The 20,745-nt window shown below is 44.3% G+C and overlaps 1 protein-coding gene across 3 annotated transcripts in view; it reads left to right on the top strand.

Moving 5' to 3' along the window:
- The window catches only part of HTR4 (5-hydroxytryptamine receptor 4), a 137,399-nt gene that overhangs the window by 92,748 nt on the left and 23,906 nt on the right, over positions 1 to 20,745 (top strand). Inside the window, exon 6 of one of the 3 annotated variants that reach the window (XM_033926898.1) lies at positions 18,031 to 18,713. The exons of the other annotated variants lie outside the window; for them this stretch is intronic. Within the exon in view, the coding sequence (XP_033782789.1) occupies positions 18,031 to 18,100 (70 nt within the window). The 3' untranslated portion in view covers positions 18,101 to 18,713. Of the gene's footprint in view, positions 1 to 18,030; positions 18,714 to 20,745 lie in introns of those variants that run through there. 3 annotated transcript variants of the gene reach the window in all.

The raw sequence follows: 20,745 nt of genomic DNA, 5'->3' as shown, positions 1-20,745 counted from the left end.
TCGAGCAACCGGTCTACCAGGGTAAAAATCTCTCTTCAGAGCCAGTGAATTAGCACATGCAAGAATATTTGAGCCCAGGCTTGTGCCTCGTTTACTTATGCATTAGTGCTGGCCAGGAATAAACCAAGATGCCTCTGTTCAGGAATATCAGCTGCTAGAACCTGCCATGGATATATTTGCCCCCCCCCCCCCCTCCAAAATGTGCAACTGATATAAAACCAGGTACAATACAAAAAGTTGCTCTTCACAACTTCAAAGATTTCTGGGTACCAGGCCTGTTGCACTGGGGCTTGTTTTGTTTCTCCCTTATCTGCCGGCCTGTTTGCACAAACTGCTGTTGCCAGACAAACATCAAAAAGTGATTAATCTTTTAAATATTTGCTCAAGATAAAACTTAAAAGCACTTGAGGCAAACCCTTCTGTCTAAGGTTATCTTAAGGGTAATGGTAAATACTGGGAGGACTGATAATCCCATATATACTGTATACTGGCTGCCCTCTGAGGGCCTGAGGGTTTTGGATATGCAAATGAAGACCTAAGCAAGAGAGCACATTAAAAGATTCTCTAATGTTCGTGGTAAAATCCGACGGGCTGCTGTCACGGCCGCTATTGTAACAATTTCAAAAAGATGAGTCATTTTTTAAAAAACACGCATGCAAATGAGGTTCACGGAGAGTCACAGAGGGTTACTAAATTTGCATGGGATGAGTCGCTGGTGATAGCAATTGGCACATGCGCAGAACACAGCCACAAGTTTTTTAAAAAAAGGACCCCAAAATGAAGATCAGTAGGAGGGATGCCCACTCCCTCTTGCTGCCACCATCAAACAATGCCCCCTTAGGAGTGGGAGAGATACCCACTCTCATAGGAGGGGCCTTAGGTGCCTGGGCCAATCAGATCGTTAGTTCCCCTCCCTGGGCAATCCCAGGATGCACTGGGAAGGGGAAGGCCTTCCATTTTGAAGATGTGGGCCTGCCAGATGGAGGGAGTAGGCATCCTCCCTGCCAGCCTTCCTGAAGAAGGTATGGTGTAGGGGTCATCGGGTGCATGGGGGGGGATGGGTTGGTAGGGGTAGCAGGAGGGTGTGGGTATCCCTCCTGCCGGCCTTCTTTGGGGGGTGGGGAGGGAAAGGTTCTCTGTTGCGGCCGTTAAGCTGATTGTGGCAGAGAGATTTCCCTGCTGCGATTAGCTCAGTGGCAACGCGATTCTCTAACCAGCAACTGTGACACTGACGCTGATTAGAGAATTGGGATGGTTAGGCTTCTGTCCATTAGGACAGACACGATTCTACATAGAAACATAGAAAAAGACGGCAGATAAGGGCCGCGGCCCATCTAGTCTGCCCACCCCAATGACCCTCCCCTATTTAACTCTGTGCAGAGATCCCACGTGACGATCCCATTTCTTCTTAAAATCAGGCACGCTGCTTGCCTCGATCACCTGAAGTGGAAGTCTGTTCCAGCGATCAACCACTCTTTCGGTGAAAAAGTATTTCCTGGTGTTGCCGTGCAATTCCCCCCCCCCCCTGATTTTCCATGGATGTCCTCTTGTCGCCGTCGGACCTTTGAAAAAAAAGAAATCCTCTTGTGCGATTCTCAAAAGCCGTTTAGGCGGTTGCTGAGATCGGGCGTCCTATACGGAATCAGGCCCAAAGTGCTTGGAGAGCCTAGAGTCTAAGTTGTACCTTAGGCAATATGGAGGGTGAAGAGACTCAACCAACAACAGCAGAACGTCTGAGAAGCCGGATATGAATCCTGGCTTCCTTAGCTCTCAAACCTCTCCCATTTCTGGTAAGGACAAGGGAACTCAGAACAGTTTACATGAACTTATTCAGCTAGTCAAGCATTTTTCCTTATCTGTCCCAGCGGCCTCATAATCTATCTAAGTTAGGGGGTAATACTGAGCCCACATTAGTTGGTGGTTTTGGAGCTGTTGACCCCTGCGGGCAGAACTAAGACTAGTTATTCAGTGCCAGGCTATGTCCAGGCTCTGGCATTTCTTTGGGTATGTGAGCCACCCAGTGGTTAACCAGGCACCAGCCAATATTAAGATCGTCACCTGGTTAGCATGGTGGAAGAAGTTAGGGCAGCCATTTTGTTGTATTCACTTATATGTATAGCAAGTTAGTGGACTGAATATTGTTGGTAACCAAATCACCAAAGCTCCATCCACAGGCACTGTCCAATTAAGTGCGGCTGATTATGAGTGGATGATCAGGCTCCAGTGTTTTAACTGGGCGGAGGCATTCCTGTCCTGTTAAATTGCTTTGAATATCAACCCCTTAGTTTTCCTATTTTTTACTTGGTCGTCTTTTTTTTTTTTCTTCTTTTTTTTTTATTAATTCTTTATTGATTTTTAAACAAGAACAGTGTTATATAAATAAAAGAACAGTATATTATTGCATTCAGTCATAACACTAATATCTATATAGATAACGAACTATATTCAATAATTACATTATTTTGCATATAGTAATAACATAAGAACCAAGTAAATAATATAATATGAAACCAAGTTACCTAAAATATCATTATCAATATTTCCTCCCAACCCCCCAAATGTCTTTGCTGTTTCGTTTTTCAAATGGTTTCTGGATTGCAGATCTAATTTGCAAAACGGCAGAAATAAAAGAGAAGAAACACATTCAAGGTGTTTGTTGAACTACTTGTAAAACCCATCAGAGGGTGAGAAAACAAAGAATCTGCAGAGAACCAGCAGAATATGAGTTGTATCAAAGTTCAAGACGAGGAGGCAGGGTCCAGGGCACAGGGGGGAGATGTTCCCAGATGCCTGTGGGAGTCCAGCTTCTACTGCTGACAGCTGGGAGATATCTTTTGCAGAAGGTGGCAACTTCGGAGTAAGGAGGGGTGACACTCAGGGCGGAGATGCACCCCAGTCGAGCAATGTAGGTGGGCCAAATGGTTTTCATCTGCCAACATCTACTGTATTACTGGGTCTCTTAGCATCGACACTCAGACTCCCTGCTTAGAACACGACATTACTTAACACATTGACTGCTTGAACTTTGCCTGTTTATTGCAATGAGTTAAATGTTTATCATAAAAAGTGACTTTTACAATATTACTCTAAACCATCCTTAAACTGGTATTCAAAAAAAGATGAGCAAAAAGTCAACCATGTTGAACAAGTCTTTGGCGGTTGCACAACTAACGTTTATGGTTCTGTTCTCTCAAAAAGGGCAGATTTGTTCTCAGAATAAGGCACAAAAAGAGGGTGGAATTAGTGCCAGACATCACAGTCTCAGCTCTGGAATGTTGCTACTCTTTGGGTTTCTGCCATTGTGACATGGGACCTGGGTTGGCCACTGTTGGAAACAGGAGACTGGGCTTGATGGACCTTTGGTCTGTCCCACTATGACAGCTCTTATGATCTTATGAGAGCCAAGTCTAGGACAATCAAGCCATTGTGACACCACTGTTGGAAACAGGAGACTGGGCTTGATGGACCTTCAATTTATCCCAGTACATCAATTCTTATGTAAGTCAAGTCTAGGACAATCAATTGTGCACAGTTTGCATCTCGTTCGTAACTTTCATGCTAATTGCTTACTGCATTCAAGAGCCTCTCATATAGTTGGGTCAGTGTTGCAGGCTTCAATGATCAAATTAATCAGCAGCTGAGTTTTTTGGGGTTTTTTTTAATAACATTTGATGTGCGGTATATCAAGATTTAAATAAACTTGGAAAATTGGAGACAACAGAAGCTTCACTGGAAATGTATAGAGTGTCGTCCTCCTGCAGGATGTGTTGCGATCAGGCTGGATGACAGAATGAGAACCGAGCTGGGTCAACTCTTAAGGGTGAGTGGTGGGGGACAGAAGTTTAGGGAATCAGAAGTGCTGGTGTGTATGTGAGGATTGTGGTTGAACTCGAACAGCGCCTGGCAGTCTCAGCTATCCAGGTGGGCAGACTGGAATGGAGAAAGCTCAAAAATCATTCAGGATAAGGACTGGCCATGGCTGGCAGGCAAACTGGGTGGCAAATATAAGAACATAAGAAATGCCTTCACCGGATCAGACCGAGGTCCATCTTGTCCGGCGATCCGCGCACGCAGTGGCCCATTTAAGTACACCTTTTAGGAGACCCGGTTTTCTCGTATCCCTCAATATGCTTTGCAAGAAGGTCCAAGGCTTTCTCCATAACAGACTACGGGCTTTTCCTCCAGGAACTTATCCAAACCTTTTTTAAAACCATCTATGCATGCAACTTGCGCTTGAAACTCGGAACAGTAGTCTCCGCCACAACCTCCTCCGGGAGGGCATTCCAAGCGCCAACCACTCGCTGTGTGAAACAGAACTTCCTAACATTTGTCCTAAACCTGCTGCCACTCAGTTTCAGGCTATGACCCCGTGTCCGTGTCACCTCCGAAAATGTTAGTAATGCTATTTCCTGGTCTATTTTATCAAATCCTTTTAATATTTTAAAAGTCTCTATCAAATCCCCTCGCAATCTTCTCTTCTCGAGGGTGAATAGTCCCAGTTTTCTGAGGCGTTCTTCGTAGCTCAAATTTTCCATACCTTTGACTAGTTTTGTGGCTCGCCTCTCCACCCTCATCCTTCTTAAGGTATGGAGACCAGTGTTGGACACAGTATTCCAAGTGGCTCTTTGCTGTGCAGTATGGAATCATTTAGGCATCCTGCTAATCGAATGGCTGTTTTCTTTGGTCCTCTTTCAGGACCTATGTCTGCTAGTAAAGGACCTTATTAGGAAGCAGTTTTCAAAGCAGCATTTCATGTCCAGAATATTTTCCATCCAGGCACTGTCGTTTGTTATTGTAGAGTCTGCGTACAGATTGAAATCCCAGCTTCCAAGCCAGTGCTGACAATTTGGATTGAATGTTAAATGGCCAAAATGCAATTTCTTTGAAGTGAAGCACAATTTGGGTTTTCTGAAGGAAGTTAATAGCATGTTTGATCTGAGCCATGGTGCCAATTATTTTCACACACAGGGATAGTGTTAGGTATCTTTTTCTGTGGCACCAGGTAATATCAATTACCACCAAGTTCTGCCATCTTGTCACATGACCCTCTACAAATCACAGGTCCTGTGGCTGTGTGCAATAAAACTGGTGGTGGTGGGGCGAAGATATTCAGATTATATGTGAGCACACAATAAAAAGATAAGAACATAAGACTAGCCTTCCTGGTCCATCAAGCCCAGCAGCCCGTTCTCACGGTGGCCAATATAGATCACTAGTACATGGCCAAAACCCAAGGAGTAGCAACATTCCATGATATAGATCCAAGGCTTTCTCCATAACAGACTACGGGCTTTTCCTCCAGGAACTTATCCAAACCTTTTTTAAAACCATCTATGCTATCCGCTCTTACCACATCCTCTGGCAACGCGTTCCAGAGCTTAACTATTCTCTAAGTGAAAAAATATTTCCTCCTATTGGTTTTAAAAGTATTTCCCTATAACTTCATCAACTGTCACGTAGTCTTTGTAATTTTTGACGGAGTGAAAATTGATCCACTTGTACCCGTTCTGCTCCACTCAGGATTTTGTAGACTTCAATCCTATCTCCCCTCAGCCATCTCTTTTCGAAGCAGAAAAGCCCTAACCTTTTTAGTCTTTCCTCATTCGAGAGGAGTTCCATCCCCTTTACCATCTTGGCTAGTTAGGGTTACTGGTTGTCCTGGTGTTTAGACAGATTTTTAAGCCTGGCAGTTTGTCTGGGATTTAGAAGGCTCTGGCTCTGACAAGAGCTTGGGGCCACATCTGGAGAGCCTCTGAGCATGTGCGGACACCACATAATGATATGTGCACCAGAAGTGCTCCATTATGTCTGGAGGCTCAAATGTTCAAGTGGGTGGACACTCACCCCCAGGCACTCTCCACGGCCCATATAGCCGGAGTGGAAATCGTGCAGGCCGACTTTCTCAGCTGGTGAATGGTCAGTGTCCCGAAGAGCGTTTGGCCTCATTGTGCAATGCTGGGGAAGACTTGATGTCCTTGTAATAAACAGAAAAACGAATCGCTTCTAGAGCCGAACCAGGAAGCACAGCTTCAGCCCTGCTTTATGTGTTCCCACCGTGGCCCGTGGTGGGCTGGGTCCTCCAGGAGGGGTGATCCTAGTAGCCCCAGATTGGCCTCACCAGCCTTGCTCTGGGGATCTAGCTGTGGTCCCAAGTTCAGGGAAGAAGAGACGAGGTTTATGTGGAGGCAGGGCTGAGGTGGGGTGGGGCCACGTGTCCTCTTCTTTGCTTCAACAAATCTGGTAATTTTATGCGGGTGTCAGGCTGTCCTCATGCCTTCCTTTTTTGCAGGCCTTGTGTCCAAACAAAATTGTCTTCTTCCTCTCAATGTGTCCTTCACTTACACCTTCCAAAACTATCTAGATTCTTGGCAGATGAAGTCCAATTAATGCACTACAAGGACAATTGTATAAGTATCAAATCCATGACCCTTTATTATAAGTGATAAACCATTATAATTGGGCTCCTATACTGTATTTTCTCCCAGTGGAGCTCAGAATGATTTACGTGAATTTATTCAGGTACTTAAGCATTTCCCCCTGTCTGTCCCAGTTGGATCACAATCTATCTAATGTACCTGGGGCAATGGGGGGGGGGGGGGATTAAGTGACTTGCCCAGGGCCACAAGGAGCAGCATGGGTTTGAACTCAGAACCCCAGGGTGCTGAGGTTGTAGCTTTAACCACTGTGCCACACTCTCCCTGCGGGGATGGGGAAAAATTTGTCCCCGTGTCATTCTCTACTTTGTAGCTGTTCAAGCAGGATGAAGATTGCCCCTAAATGGGGGCAACGTTTTAGGGGGCAAAGCTTATTGGTGTGGGTTTATGATGGAGATGTTCCAATGCACTGAACTTAATATTTAGCATTTTTCAGTTCATTATTAAATGCACTTTAGCATTTTCTAAATCTAATCTGCAAGCGCTGATTTCTACAATGGCACACATTGAATTATGTAGAAAAGAGAGAGACACAGCGAGGGCTCTGTTTGTTTAGGGGTTATTAGAAAGTGCAAGCAAATTTAACACTGATTTTCAGCACTAGGCACCCAGTGGAGGAGTAATCGAATGGTCAGCTTCAGACGCCGTCCCTTCTGCCCCAATAATTACGGCAGGCTCCGTCTCTGGCACTGTTCACGGCCCAGTTAAAAGCCCACCTCTTTGAGAGTGTTTTTGACTCCTAACTCTTCTCCCCTTGGGTTCTGCATCCCTAATCCTCTATGTCATGACTGTCCAAGTGAGATTGTAAGCTCTTCTGAGCAGGGACCGTCTTGACTCCTAACGCCTCTCAACTTGGGTTCTGCATCCCTAATCCTCTATGTCATGTCTGTCTGTCCAAGTGAGATTGTAAGCTCTTCTGAGCAGAGACCGTCTTGACTCCTAACTCCTCTCAACTTGGGTTCTGCATCCCTAATCCTTTAAGTCATGTCTATCCAAGTGAGATTGTAAGCTCTTCCGAGCAGGGACCGTCTTGACTCCTAATTCCTCTCACCTTGGGTTCTGCATCCCCAACACTCTATCTGTCTGTCCAAGTTAGATTGTAAGCTCTTCTGAGCAGGGACTGTCTATAAATATCAAAATGTACAGCGCTGCGTATGCCTTTCGGCACTGTAGAAGTGATAAGTAGTAGCACTAGTAGTCTATGTTTCTCTGTTAGTGCAGTGGCCTGAGAACCAGGGGAACTGAGTCCAACACCCACTACAGCTCCTTATGATTTTCAGCAAGTCAGTTAACCCTCTGTTGCTTCAAGTGCAAAATAAGTACCCGTGTGTAATGTGTAAACCACTACAGTTGTAACCACAGAAAGGCGGTATATGAAATGACATCCCTTAAATCAGTGTATTGCAAATTGTGTGCCATGAGGTGCTGGGGAGAAGGAGAGGCACCAGCGCCAGCTGACTCGTGGCGAGAGGCGTATCCTGTAGGCAGTCAGTCGTCGCAAGCACCTCACCCCCTCCCTGGCATCTCTCTTCCTCTCTGTATCTCTTCTTTTTTGGGGCCCCATCTGGAGAGCCTCCGCACCTGCATGGATGTCGGCGTGATGATGTCATACATGCATGTGACATCATTGTGGCGACATCCGCACAGTTCTGGGCGCCCTCAAGCCGCGGCTCATAAAGTTTGCGAGACACTGCCTCAAATCACGACTCCACCTGCACTCCTCCCCAAAGAGGCCGTTTGCCTAATTGCACCAAGCCAACTCTTACCCACAAGATAATTTTGAGCTTTTACAAATGAAAACAGCCTTTAAGATGAGCTGAGTTCTGCTAATTCTAATGGTTGCTTAACTGCATTTGTAATTCACTGTTGAACTTGGTGTCAGTTTCTATTAACCATTTCTGTCTTTTCTTCCCTTTCCCACTGTCATTCTTCTTCTGTCTTGTCCTTTTGCTCAAAGTGGCTGTTCTTCTGTTTCCAAGTTCCTCCTGCTCTTCTGCAATAGACCCGTTCCTGTCTAAGCTGTCAACATGCTCTGTAAGTCCTGTTTTCCCTGTGCTTCTTCACTTGATTGTGTGGCAGGAGATGGGGGTCGCTTGTCCATCTTAGCGTTTGCATGCATATTTCTCGGTCTGCATCCTCTGTGTCACTCACGTTCCCTCCTGCTCCAGGGTTGGTGCAATGCAGTTTCTTTTTTAAAGGGATGAGATCTGCAAAAGCGTCAGGGCCATTGGCAGCACTGTCTGCCGGAAACTGGGTGAAATGGGGCGTGAAAGGGTTTAAGATTGAAGTGGGGAGAAAGAGAGAGGAGAGCGTTCCCCCCCCCCCCAAAAAAAAAAAATTCCTTCCATAATGATCTAAACTCCTACTAAACACAGCCAGTGTGTCCTCTCACTCTATACCATGGCACATAAGTTAAAGGACGCTGGCGCTTTCTTGTGTGACGTTAGTTATGTGCTTATGTGAGTACGTGGGAAACAATTGTGTGGTGAGCCGGACTGCTTACATTTGCAATGGAAAGGCTCACCACACAATTGTTTCCCACGTACTCACCTTTATAGGACCCGCAGGGACCCCTGAAGAAGACTTTTTGTCGAAACGCAGACCGTGTTGGGTCCTGTATTCCTAGCGGACTAGGTCCTTTAAGGCTCTTATGTGGATGATTTACTTTTATGTGGATGGAATTATTTCATGTGGATGATTTCAGTGGACCTTTGGGATTTTGATACTTTCAAATAAAGTCCATTTAGGAACATCGTCACTCCACAGAACTTTTTTGGTTTTCTCTGGATTGTGGATATTTGGGGGTCAATTCCTTTTGTTTTTTTTACCATGCAATAGGCGCCTATCTTTTCTAAAATAGCACCTAAGAAGACATGTGCCTATCTCCCAATTATTATTATTTTTTCAATTTACTAAGTAAGTTAAGGCACCTATCTTTAGGTGCCTCTTATGTATCAGTGCAAGGGGACCTGGGTTGGCCACTGCGGGAAACAGGATACTGGGTTTGATGGACCTTCGGTTTGTCCCGGTATGGCAATTGTTATGTTCTTCTGTGAGCCAAGTCTAGGACAATGAAGTCATTGTGACATCACTGCTGAGGTTGGCTCTTGGGCATTGGTGGAATGAGGCATTATGACATCATAATCTCAGCTCTGGAATGTTGCTACTCTGGGTATCTGCCAGGTATTTAGGGCCTGGGTTGGCCACTGGCAATTCTTATAACATAATTCTTTATTTGTATACTGTACAATGCCTTCCGGTTCTAGGCGGTGTAAAATTAACATTAAGAATAGAAAAACCATAATTATGAATTATGAATTATGAGATATATAACAGTAGTAGGACAATAAAATCTAAATAAAATAGAAAGAATGAAGATGAGAAAGAAAAAAAAAGGATAAGTGGAATGCCTAATGTGGGAGAAACTGGGGGACAGTTAGAACCAATGGTTGTCTGCTGTGAAAAGGAAAATAAGATCAAAAGAAATATTTATTTTAAAAAAATTCAAAAAATGTCACTAGATCAAATTAAACCATAATTGGTGAGAACAAATAAATAAATAAATAAAAATTAACAACTGCTGAGACCTCGTTTAGAATATTGTGTGCATTCTGGAGGCAGTACCTCAAAAAGATATAAAAAGGATAGAGTCGGTCCAGAGGAAGGCTACTAAAATGGTGTGTGGTCTTCATTATAAGGCGTTTTGGGACAGACTTCAAGATCTCAATCTGTATACTTTGCAGGAAAGGCAAGAGAGGGGAGATTTGATAGAGATGTTTAAATACCTATAGGATGTAAATGCGCATGAGTCGAATCTCCTTCATTTGAAAGGAAACTCTGCAATGAGAGGGCTTAGGATGAAGTGAAGAGGTGAGAGGCTCCGGAGTAATCTAAGGCTTAGAACAAATGCCAGGAAGTTCTTCTTCACCCAGAGAGTGGTGGACACATGGAACACGCTCATGGAGGTTGTAATTGGGCAGAACACACTGCAGGGATTCAAAGAAGGTTTGGATAAATTCTTGAAGGATACGGGGATTGAGGGGTACGGATAGAGGTAGTGATAGGTTATAGGGTGAGTCAGGGACCACTTGACAGGTCATGGACCTGATGAGCCGCCGCGGGTGCGGACTGCTGGGCGCGATGGACCTCTGGTCTGACCCAGCAGAGGCAACTTCTTAGGAAAGGGTGGTAGATGCGTGGAACAGTCTCCTGGAAGAGGTGGTAGAAATGGAGACTGTGTCTGAATTCAAGAGGGCCTGGGATAGGTACATGGGATCTCTTAGGGAGAGGAGGAGAAAATGGTTACTGTGGATGGGCAGACTGGATGGGCCATTTGGCCTTTATCTGCCATCATGTTATAATGTTTCTATATAGGGTTACTAGACATCTGGATTTCCCTGGACATGTCGTTTTGAGGACATGTCTGGGGTCCGGACAGCTTTTCAAAACCTGGCACTTTGTCCGCATTTTGGAAAGCCTCCTCAAATCGCATCGGGCAGGGAGGAAATCCACGCATGCGTGGACTTCCTCCCTGTCTGACAAGAGCAAGCTGCAGGGGGTGGGGCTAGGATGGGCCTGGGGGTAGGTCTACGGGGTCCGGATTTTCCAATTGGAAAGTCTGGCAACCCTATTTCTATAACCATAAAGTTCTTTGACATCACAACGTAGCTGTAAAGAGCCTTAGCCAATAGGGAGAGGAGGAGATAGTGGATGCTGCAGATGAACCATTTGGCCTTTATCTGCCATCATGTTTCTATGACCTCTCAATGCAGGTGTAAAGAGCCTTAGCCTGTAGGAAGAGGAAATGCAAATGTTAAGAGCCTTAGCCAATAGGGAGAGGAGGAGATAGTGGATGCTGCGGATGAACCATTTGGCCTTGATCTGCCCTCATATTTCTATAACCATAAAGTTCTATGACCTCACAATGCAGGCGTAAAGAGCCTTAGCCTATAGGAAGAGGAAATGCAAATGTTAAGAGCCTTAGCCAATAGGGAGAGGAGGAGATAGTGGATGCTGCGGATGAACCATTTGGCCTTTATCTGCCATCATGTTTCTATGACCTCTCAATGCAGGTGTAAAGAGCCTTAGCCTATAGGAAGAGGAAATGCAAATGTTAAGAGCCTTAGCCAATAGGGAGAGGAGGAGATAGTGGATTCTGCGGATGGGCCATTTGGCCTTGATCTGCCCTCATATTTCTATAACCATAAAGTTCTATGACCTCACAATGCAGGCGTAAAGAGCCTTAGCCTATAGGAAGAGGAAATGCAAATGTTAAGAGCCTTAGCCAATAGAGAGGAGGAGATAATGGTTACTGCAGATGGGCCATTTGGCCTTTATCTGCCATCATGTTACAATGTTTCTATCCCTTTTTAGCAGGCATAGAGCCTGACGTTCAGCTTGGCACAGGGCAGGAGCAGTTCTCTAGTGCGTTAGCTCTTAATGGCTGCTCAGATTTCTTGTTCAAAGATCTATTGAGTAACAGTAAGGCAGCATTGGACTTCTACAGTAAGCTCAAAGGAATATGTTTCCAGGCTTCTGCCTAGGTGTTTAGAAGGGGCAGCTTGTTCCAGAAAGCAGTCGGTGGGTCCGGTGGAAAGGCTTGAAGCAGCCTACATACGCCCACCTCGTCTTTATCTTTTGAACATTTTCAACATTTGGAATGTGGCTAAATCTACCTCACTTGTTGGCCCCGGCTCCCTTCAGCGTTTGCTGGTGTGGGCGTATACAGTATTCCCGAGCAAGCAATGAGGCAACTGAGCTCTTGGGTTCAGGTTTTTAAGGGTTATGGCACTTTGTAAGCGCTGAAGGGAGGAGGCAAAGGAGCCTAACAGCACGAAAATGCTTCCCAAAATACTTTGAGCTCCATTTTCTGCCAGATGTCTCATTCTGGGAGAGAAATTGCTCTTGGAGTGTGCTTTACTGAAATAATGCAACTGCAGCTCTGAGAGGATTTAACGTAATGTTCGCTGGGCTCCCCCTTGGCTGCAGATTCCCGGTGCTATGCATTTATTATGACCATTATGAGGGGCTCTGAATCTCTCTCTCTCTAAAAGTGGGGATTATTTAGCAGTTACCCCATCATGTTTTGGACTGTGCAAGAGAGGGCATTTCTGCTCACTCGGCACCGTTATTTTCTCAGACCTACAGACTAAACCGGCATGTTAGAGGACAGTGGGTTCCCTGTGTTCCTCTTCGTCAGATGCTGCTTGAGATGAGAAACAAAGTAATTGATCCATTGTTGAACCAGAGGAAAAGTGAAGCAATCAGAAAGTGACAGAGATGAAATAACTCATGACTGTTCTCCTTTCATAACTCTTCTCCTCAAACCATTTATTGATCTATAAATCTTTCATGGAAAGGGGCTTATGGGGTACGTGTTTGCACTTCTGTATGACCATGAAACGCATGTAGTCCTGCTTTGGGGTAGAGTTTGGGTGGAACGGGGATGAAGGGTGATGTGTAAAATTCACGTGGTTGCACAGATTGGACACGGACATTTCCAGCGATTCCCAGGCTGGTATAAATTTATTTATTTTAAAAAATGCATATACCGCCTGTAACCAAGCGGTTTCCAATTAAACATCATTACGAAGACGAGAACATCTTACTTTACATCTTCATTACTAACTGCTGAGATATACAGTGGTACCTCGGTTTGCGAGTGCACCGGTTCACGAGTGTTTTGCAAGATGAGCGGAGGGTGCCGGATTGCGGGGGAGGGGCGCCACGAGCGGGGGGATGGTGGATCACGCCTTCATGAGCGGGGGGAGCAATGCCGGTTCTTGGGGGGGGGGGGTAGAGCAGCGCCGCTGGCCTCGGGGGCTGGAGGTGGGTGGGAACGAATCAAGCAAGTTTCCCTTAGTTCCTATAGGGAAACTCGCTTTGATATACGAGTATTTTGGTTTACGAGCGTGCTTCTGGAATGAATTATGCTCGTAAACCAAGGTACCACTGTATTAGATAAATGCATCAAATTTACACGATCAGCATAGAGTCGCAGGTTCCATGTTACTGCATTACCACATTTTCACTCCAGCTATTGAAAACATTATAGCCCTCATCTCAGCATAGTGCACTCCCAATTCCCTAGTCACTTTCAATCTCATCCTGCCCTCGGACCTCAACCTGGTCGATATATTTCCAGTAACGTTTGAAAATACACTGAGGCCATCTGAAGTAAAACTATGGATAACACCTTTCATTGCACTCTGCTGTTCCGGAAGCCGGTGTAACTGTTTCGAAACAGGTGTAATATGGGTTATTCTAGAGACCCCAGGAATCAGCCTCATGGCTGAATTCAACAGCAGTTGTAACGCCTTACATTTTGTCTTGGCTATTCCGAGATAAAGCGAGTTGCAATAATCTAACCTTGACAGTATTAACCCTTGCACTACTGATCTGAAATCATAGGGTGTCAACATAGATTTCAGCCTGTGCAAAATACGTAGCCTCCTTGAATGGTCTTCAAAATTTGTTTTCCCATTCCACAGCTTCAATCTAGCCACAATTTCTGTGGATTTAACCCTCACATTTTATAGGCAAATAGATGCCTGTATTGACTTTCTTCTTGCAGCCTGTTATAAAGTCAATCAAAACTGGCTTGATGTACTTCTAAAACACTTCCGGGAAAGTTTTGATTAATCTTACCATGCTAATGTAATTTTGAAAGTTTTTGGTAATATCGCTGTCTATATTCAGCCTCTTCCTCTGTAAACTGCTCTGAACGGTATATAAAAATAAAGTTATTATTATTAAAATCGACCCTCAATGTCTGGAGCTATAAACAGTCTTCTGCACCTACCTTCAGAGTCTGTATACTTCTAATACACAGAGCTTTCCTTCGGCTGTTTTCCAGAACTAGGTGCTAGGCTTAAGCCAGGGGAAGATGGGTCCAAAAATGCAAATCTGAAATTGTTTCTTTTCTTCCTATGGCATATTCTAATTCCTTATTAATGCCACTGTGTTACTGTGTCTCGGTTAAAAAAAAATAACAGAGCGAGCCACCTGATGAAATGCATGACTCAAGGTACTCAAAAGCCGAGAGCCACTCATTTGAGAGGACGGCGGGCCCAGCTGGGATATTTTGCCTTTGTAAATGCCTCCTGTGTCCGTAATAGGCAAAGTCGGACTGTGATGGCTGGAAATGGTTCAGCAAATGGCAGTGAAAGAAACAGCATCTTCTGTCATAATCAAAGCGTCCAGAACCCATCTGAAATCACATGGTCACTGTTCCGTAACTGAGGATAATGTTATGGCATTGCTTTTTCCACACTTGGCCCCCTGGGCTACTGAAGGAGGCAGCATATTTGAAAGTAGTTCTTATCCTCACGAACTGCAAAACATCCACAGTTTGTAATTAATTAGTCTTAATCTCCTTTGATAGATGTTATGATAAGCGCTCATGGTGGCTGATGCCACCTGCCAGTTTCGATATGTGGATTTTGTGCTCGCTTTGAAAGTGATGCTGGGGGGAGGGGGATGGGATTGTGTTCATTTATAAGAGACTCGATCAAACAAAAGAGCTTTTTACAGACTCATTAGCCTGGGACTGGAGTTGGCCCTTGTAAAAAGTAGGAACCCAGAAACTTACAGAAGCACCTGCTTTGACGTGATGCAGGAAACAGGGGCAAGCCTGGCAATTCTACACCTAAGTTATGTCATATGAGCAAAGGCCCGGATTCGCTATAAGAAACTGATATTGGCGACCGCCAAAAAAGTGGCCGGCAAACACGTCAATCACATGATGGCACCGAACACACCTCTGTGAAGACAGGCGCCGGAAATGGAGGCCAGGATTTTCTCAGGCCTATCTTTGTCGTGAGTCACGCTCAAGCCTAGAAAACCTACTGGAAATCCCCTCCTTCAGAGACATGAAATACAGAAGCATCAGGACAAGAATGTTCTTAGTGATGGCCCCAATCAGGTGGAATTCCCTTCCGAGGGAATTAAAAATAGAAAAGGACGCCAAAAAGTTCAAGAAAGGAATAAAGACGATACTCTTCATAGAACACTTGAGCAGATAAAGAAACAATTAGGGGGAATAACAACATGGAGGCTACCCCCACTTGAAACACAAAAGGGTGACCTCACAAATAATACAAAGAAAGATGATACACGGAAACAGTAATAACAGTATATATACATAGATGGTATAAATAGGTAAGATATATATATATATTTAACTCATGTATTGTAACACTTTTAGTGGAGCTCATGCAAACCGCTCTGAATTGACTCCCCCGTCATTAGTAGCGGTATAAACTTTAATAATAATAATAATAACATAAGAATTGCCGCTGCTGGGTCAGATCAGACCAGTGGTCCATCGTGCCCTGCAGTCCGCTCCCATGGTGACCCCTAGATCAAAGACCAGTGCCCTAATTGAGTCTAGCCCTACCTGCGTACATTCTGGTTCAGCAGGAACTTGTCTAACTTTGTCTTGAATCCCTGGAGGGTGTTTTCCTCTATAAGAGTTTCAAGTTTTATTAATATTTGATGAATCGCTTATTTAGTTTACTAAGCGATGTACAACTTCATAAAAACAGGGTTGTGGAGACAAACAGTATAACTTCAGACTTGACAAAATAAAACAAACATGAGTCATGGCGGGTAAGGGGGAAAAGTTACAATTCTTTATTAGAGAGAGAGAGAGAAAAAAAAACAAGAGGGAGGGTAAAAAATTTCAAGGCCTAAAACTTCTGATCATTGGTCAGTAAAAGAAAGGTTGAATGCATCTTTAAAAAGGTAAGTTTTTAAGATTTTTTAAAAAGATGGAAGGTCTTTTTCGTCTCTGATGAACTGTGGCAGTGAGTTCCACAGTGAGAGCCTCCGGAAGAGCGTTCCAGATTTCTACCACTCTCTGGGTGAAGAAGAACTTCCTTACATTTGTACGGAATCTTTTCCCTTCTAACTTTAGCGAGTGCCCTCTCATTCTCTCCACTTTGGAGAAGGTGAACAATCTCTTTCTCTACTAAGTCAGTTCCCTTCAGTATAGAAACATAAAAACATAGAAATAGACGGCAGATAAGGGCCACGGCCCATCTAGTCTGCCCATCCCAATGACCCTCCCCTACCTTTCTCTGTGAATAGATCTCACGTGTCTATCCCATTTGGCCTTAAAATCAGGCACGCTGCTGGCCTCAATAACCTGAAGTGGAAGACTATTCCAGCGATCAACCACCCTTTCAGTGAAAAATAATTTCCTGGTGTCCCTGTGCAGTTTCCCGCCCCTGATTTTCCACTGATGCCCCCTTGTTGCCGCGGGACCCTTGAAAAAGAAGATATCTTCTTCCACCTTGATGTGGCCCGTGAGATACTTGAATGTCTCGATCATGTCACCCCTCTCTCTGCGTTCCTCGAGTGAGTACAGCTGCAACTTATCCAGCCGTTCCTCGTAAGGGAGATCCTTGAGTCCCAAGACCATCCAGGTGGCCATTCTCTGAACCGACTCCAGTCTCAGCACATCCTTACGGTAATGCGGCCTCCAGAATTGCACACAGTATTCCAGGTGGGGCCTCACCACGGATCTATACAATGGCATAATGACTTCAGGCTTACGGCTGAAGAAACTCCTGCGTATGCAACCTATGGTTTGCCTTGCCTTGGATGAAGCTTGCTCCACTTGATTGGCAGTCTTCATGTTCTCACTGACGATCACCCCTAAGTCTCGTTCTGCTTCAGTTCTTGTTAGGATCTCGCCATTAAGGGTGTAAGTCTTTTTTTTCCAAGTTTTAAACTGCTCCATCTTGAGCAAATCTGATCAGGAAAGTTCAAAGCTTATGGGTGTCTGAGAATGCCCCAATGGATGTCCATGCTTCTTTATTATGATTGTTAAGTTAAAATGACTAGGAAGTCAAATCCTCATGTTGCAAAGGCAAAAAGGGGCATCTAACACTGCGGTATGTGCTTTGGTAGGACAAAATCAGGATGTCCAACAGCAGTTACAGAATTGGAAGAAAACATTCCAGTCTACAAAGAAGGATGTTCTAAGATAAACCTGTTTCAGTCATGTTCAGCTGAGCACGGGAGGGATTAAGGCATGACACCTCCAGGGAATCCTCCAGTGGTTACTCTCCTGAAAATTTAATTGGAAAGGGAAACCAGGCTCTATGACCATTCTGAAGAAAGACTAATAGCCTAGTGCAATGATTGCCGTAGTAGACTGTAAAACAATCGAATCCTACTGTAACTTAGCTTTTTTTTCCAAGAACGGAAAAAATATTTACTTTGCCTCAAGTTTCAAGTTTATTCATAGCTTGATATACCAACCATCACATGTATCTGAGCAGTTTACAATATCACAAATTTAAAAATTTAAAATGTGTAGATAAAATAAAATAATATGGGGTAAACCTAAAACTATGACAATTGAGACTGATTGGAGACGAGAGGATTTTGGGGAATAGGAAAGTAATTAATTACAACGATAAATAAAAATTAAGGGGGGATAGAGGGAAGGGAAGTAACATAAGGAAGGTAGGGATATCGCTTCGTAAAAGCGTTTTTCTTGTTGCTGTTGTCTCACTCACTTATTTCCTACTTATTGGTCGGCATCTTTAAAGAGAAAGGTTGTAAGATTTGTTTTCAATTTGATTAGGAAGTCTTCGTTGCGAAGATGGAATGGCATTGCGTTCCAGAGAGAAGGTGCAACTTCTGAAACGATATAAGACACCTGCAAGCCTGAAAGCTCTTGAGATGGTGTCCGTTCAGATCCAGTAGGACCTTTCCTGTTCCTGGAGGGCTTACAATTCCAAAGCAAAGAGCCCAAGTAGGATTTGAACCTGGGTCTATTGCACTAACCACTAGGCTTCCCGTCTGCTCTGCACGGAGGGCTTTACGGCCATTTGCCAAGAAAGTTGCAATCCTGACCTTCATGTCATTTGTGTCATGCTGTTCATAATTTGGACATTCCAGTTTGTGAAAAGGCCGCTCATGCTGGACGTCTCATGTATTTTCAAACAGGAAATCTTGGTGTATTTCTTCTTTGAAAATACCTCCGAGATGGACATCCATTTTGGACATTATGAGCTGGACGTCCTTTTGAAAATGCTTTTCCAAGTTTAAAGTCCTTAAAATTATTCTGTCCTTCATTTTAACTTTTCTTGGTTTGAATAACACACATGGTAAAATCCTATTGAATCTAATTTACGGCTCCTGTGCAGTGTAATGAGAATTTGAATTTTAGAAAGGGGGAAGACTAGCAAATGATGGATCATGAAACTCCTGAGCACAGGGAATGCTCTTCAGGCTGTAGAGTTCTCCCAATGCTACCAGTGATCAGCAAGGACTGATGCTGGTCTGTCTGCCTGCCTTCGCCGTTTTGTTATCAAATAACCAAGCACAAGGGTCTTAACATTTAAAATCAGGAAGCGGGATTACATTAAAAATAATTGTAATAAAGTTTGCAGAAAATTGTGAAGAATATTATGCTATAGCTCTGCTGTTTTTCTTTCACGCATTAAAAATCTGTCCCCTGAAAGATAGCCAAATCGGCGTGCATTCATTTTTTTTCTGGTGAATGCGTGGTGCACTCAGCTGTCTGTAGTTTCTGATGTTGGCCGTCTCTGGCAAAGTCTGCTGCGGTCACAAGAGTTGAAGCCACTGTTCTCAGCTGAACATCACAAAATTTTGAAAGCTCCCTTTCTTTTTCTTTACAATGGAGAGGCTGCGTTGTATCTGCTAATCTGATCCTTCAGAAGAGAGATGAAGGTGCTACGGAAGGATTGTTAACCTACAGCGGAGAACTTCCCTGGGAGGCCAGACCCTGCTGTATGAGAGGTGCAGATGGAAGCGCCATTTTCAGAGCTATAAACAGGATCATTGTCATAGCTCTTTGAATGGTACTGCCTTATGCACTGAAAAACCAGCGCATCGTCTTATATGCAAGAGCCAGCTGGATTTCTTCTTGAGCAGGAGCTAAGCCTTGTTGCATGGGATAAGTGGACTGGGCTTTACTGTGCCCCTTCACCTGAGTTTTCCCCGTGATCTTGACTTTGGTATCTCCAAGAATGTGAAGGTTAAGCTTACCGAAGCTTCCTGAGCAACCAGCCTCCAGATCTGTACAAGTGATGCACGATGAAGAGCTCCCAATGTCTCCTAGCAACAGAACTTAGTTGTTTTCACCTTTTCCTTAACTTAAAGATAAATGTACCCTTGCTGCAATGCTCTCCAAAAGCAGCCAAGTTTCTCAGATTTATACTCTGCAGGATCTCTCATGGACCGACAACGGATGAATAAATCCCGGCTGCAGACATTGCCCCAACCCATCCCATTGGACAACTTCCATGTCATCGATCCCTATTTTAGTAACATGGAGACTTAGGATGACAGTAAGAAAGGAAAAAGGGGGTTAAACACAATTTCATAAAATAACATTAAAGAACTAAATTGTTGTGAGTTTGAGACTGTTGCAATTAGTCACTTGGCTTTTTCAGTCCTGATGGTGGCAGCATTCAGTTGTCTGTCTCTGTAGAAACACAGCTTTGGACTTAGGTTGACCCTGTAGGATGGTCTGTGTATTAGAGCACGTCTTTCTCAAAGAATCGTCACCTGTGCATGGGGATATATATATATATATATATTTTTTTTTTTTGCAGTGGTGGCAGTTTGCAGGGGGTAGTTTGGTGGAATAGTCGCAGCAGAGTGGGAGCCAGGGTCAGTGGCGTCGCGAGGGTGAGAAACACCCAGGACGGTGGCAATCCCCCCCCCCCCTCCTGCCACATGCCCGCTGCTTTCCTTCCCCATTCCTCCATAATGTTCCTGGTGTAAGCAGCAACCCCCAAGCTTCGGCTCTTCCTCTGACATCACTTCCTACGCACGGGTCCAAGAAGTCACTGCAGAGGAAGAGCCAATATTGGTGCGACAAAATGGCAGATAAGCAAGGGGAAAGGAGGAACCCGAACTATAGCTACGTGATGCTGGGTTCTGTGTTAGGAGTCACTGCCCAGGAAAAGGATCTAGGTGTCATTGTTGAGGATACGTTGAAACCTTCAGCTCAATGTGCAGCGGCTGCTAAGAAAGCAAATAGAATGTTAGGAATTATCAGGAAAGGAATGGAACACAAAGATGAAAATGTTAGAATGCCCTTGTATTGTTCTATGGTACAGCCACAACTTGAATATCTCAAAAAAGATATAGTGGAAATAGATAAGGTACAGAGAAGGGCGACAAAAATGATAAAAGGGATGGGACAACTTCCCTATGAGGAGAGGCTAAAGCATCTAGGTCTCTTCAGCTTGGAGAAGAGACAGATCAGGGGTGATATGATAGAGGTCTATAAAATGCTGAGTGGAGCGGAAAGGGAAGATGTGAA

The sequence above is a fragment of the Geotrypetes seraphini genome, chromosome 18 (genome assembly GCF_902459505.1).
Source record: "Geotrypetes seraphini chromosome 18, aGeoSer1.1, whole genome shotgun sequence".
Classification (NCBI taxonomy): Eukaryota; Metazoa; Chordata; class Amphibia; order Gymnophiona; family Dermophiidae; genus Geotrypetes; species Geotrypetes seraphini.
The sequence above is the reverse complement of the archived record's forward strand: the minus strand, read 5'-3'. Positions and strand labels throughout refer to the sequence as shown.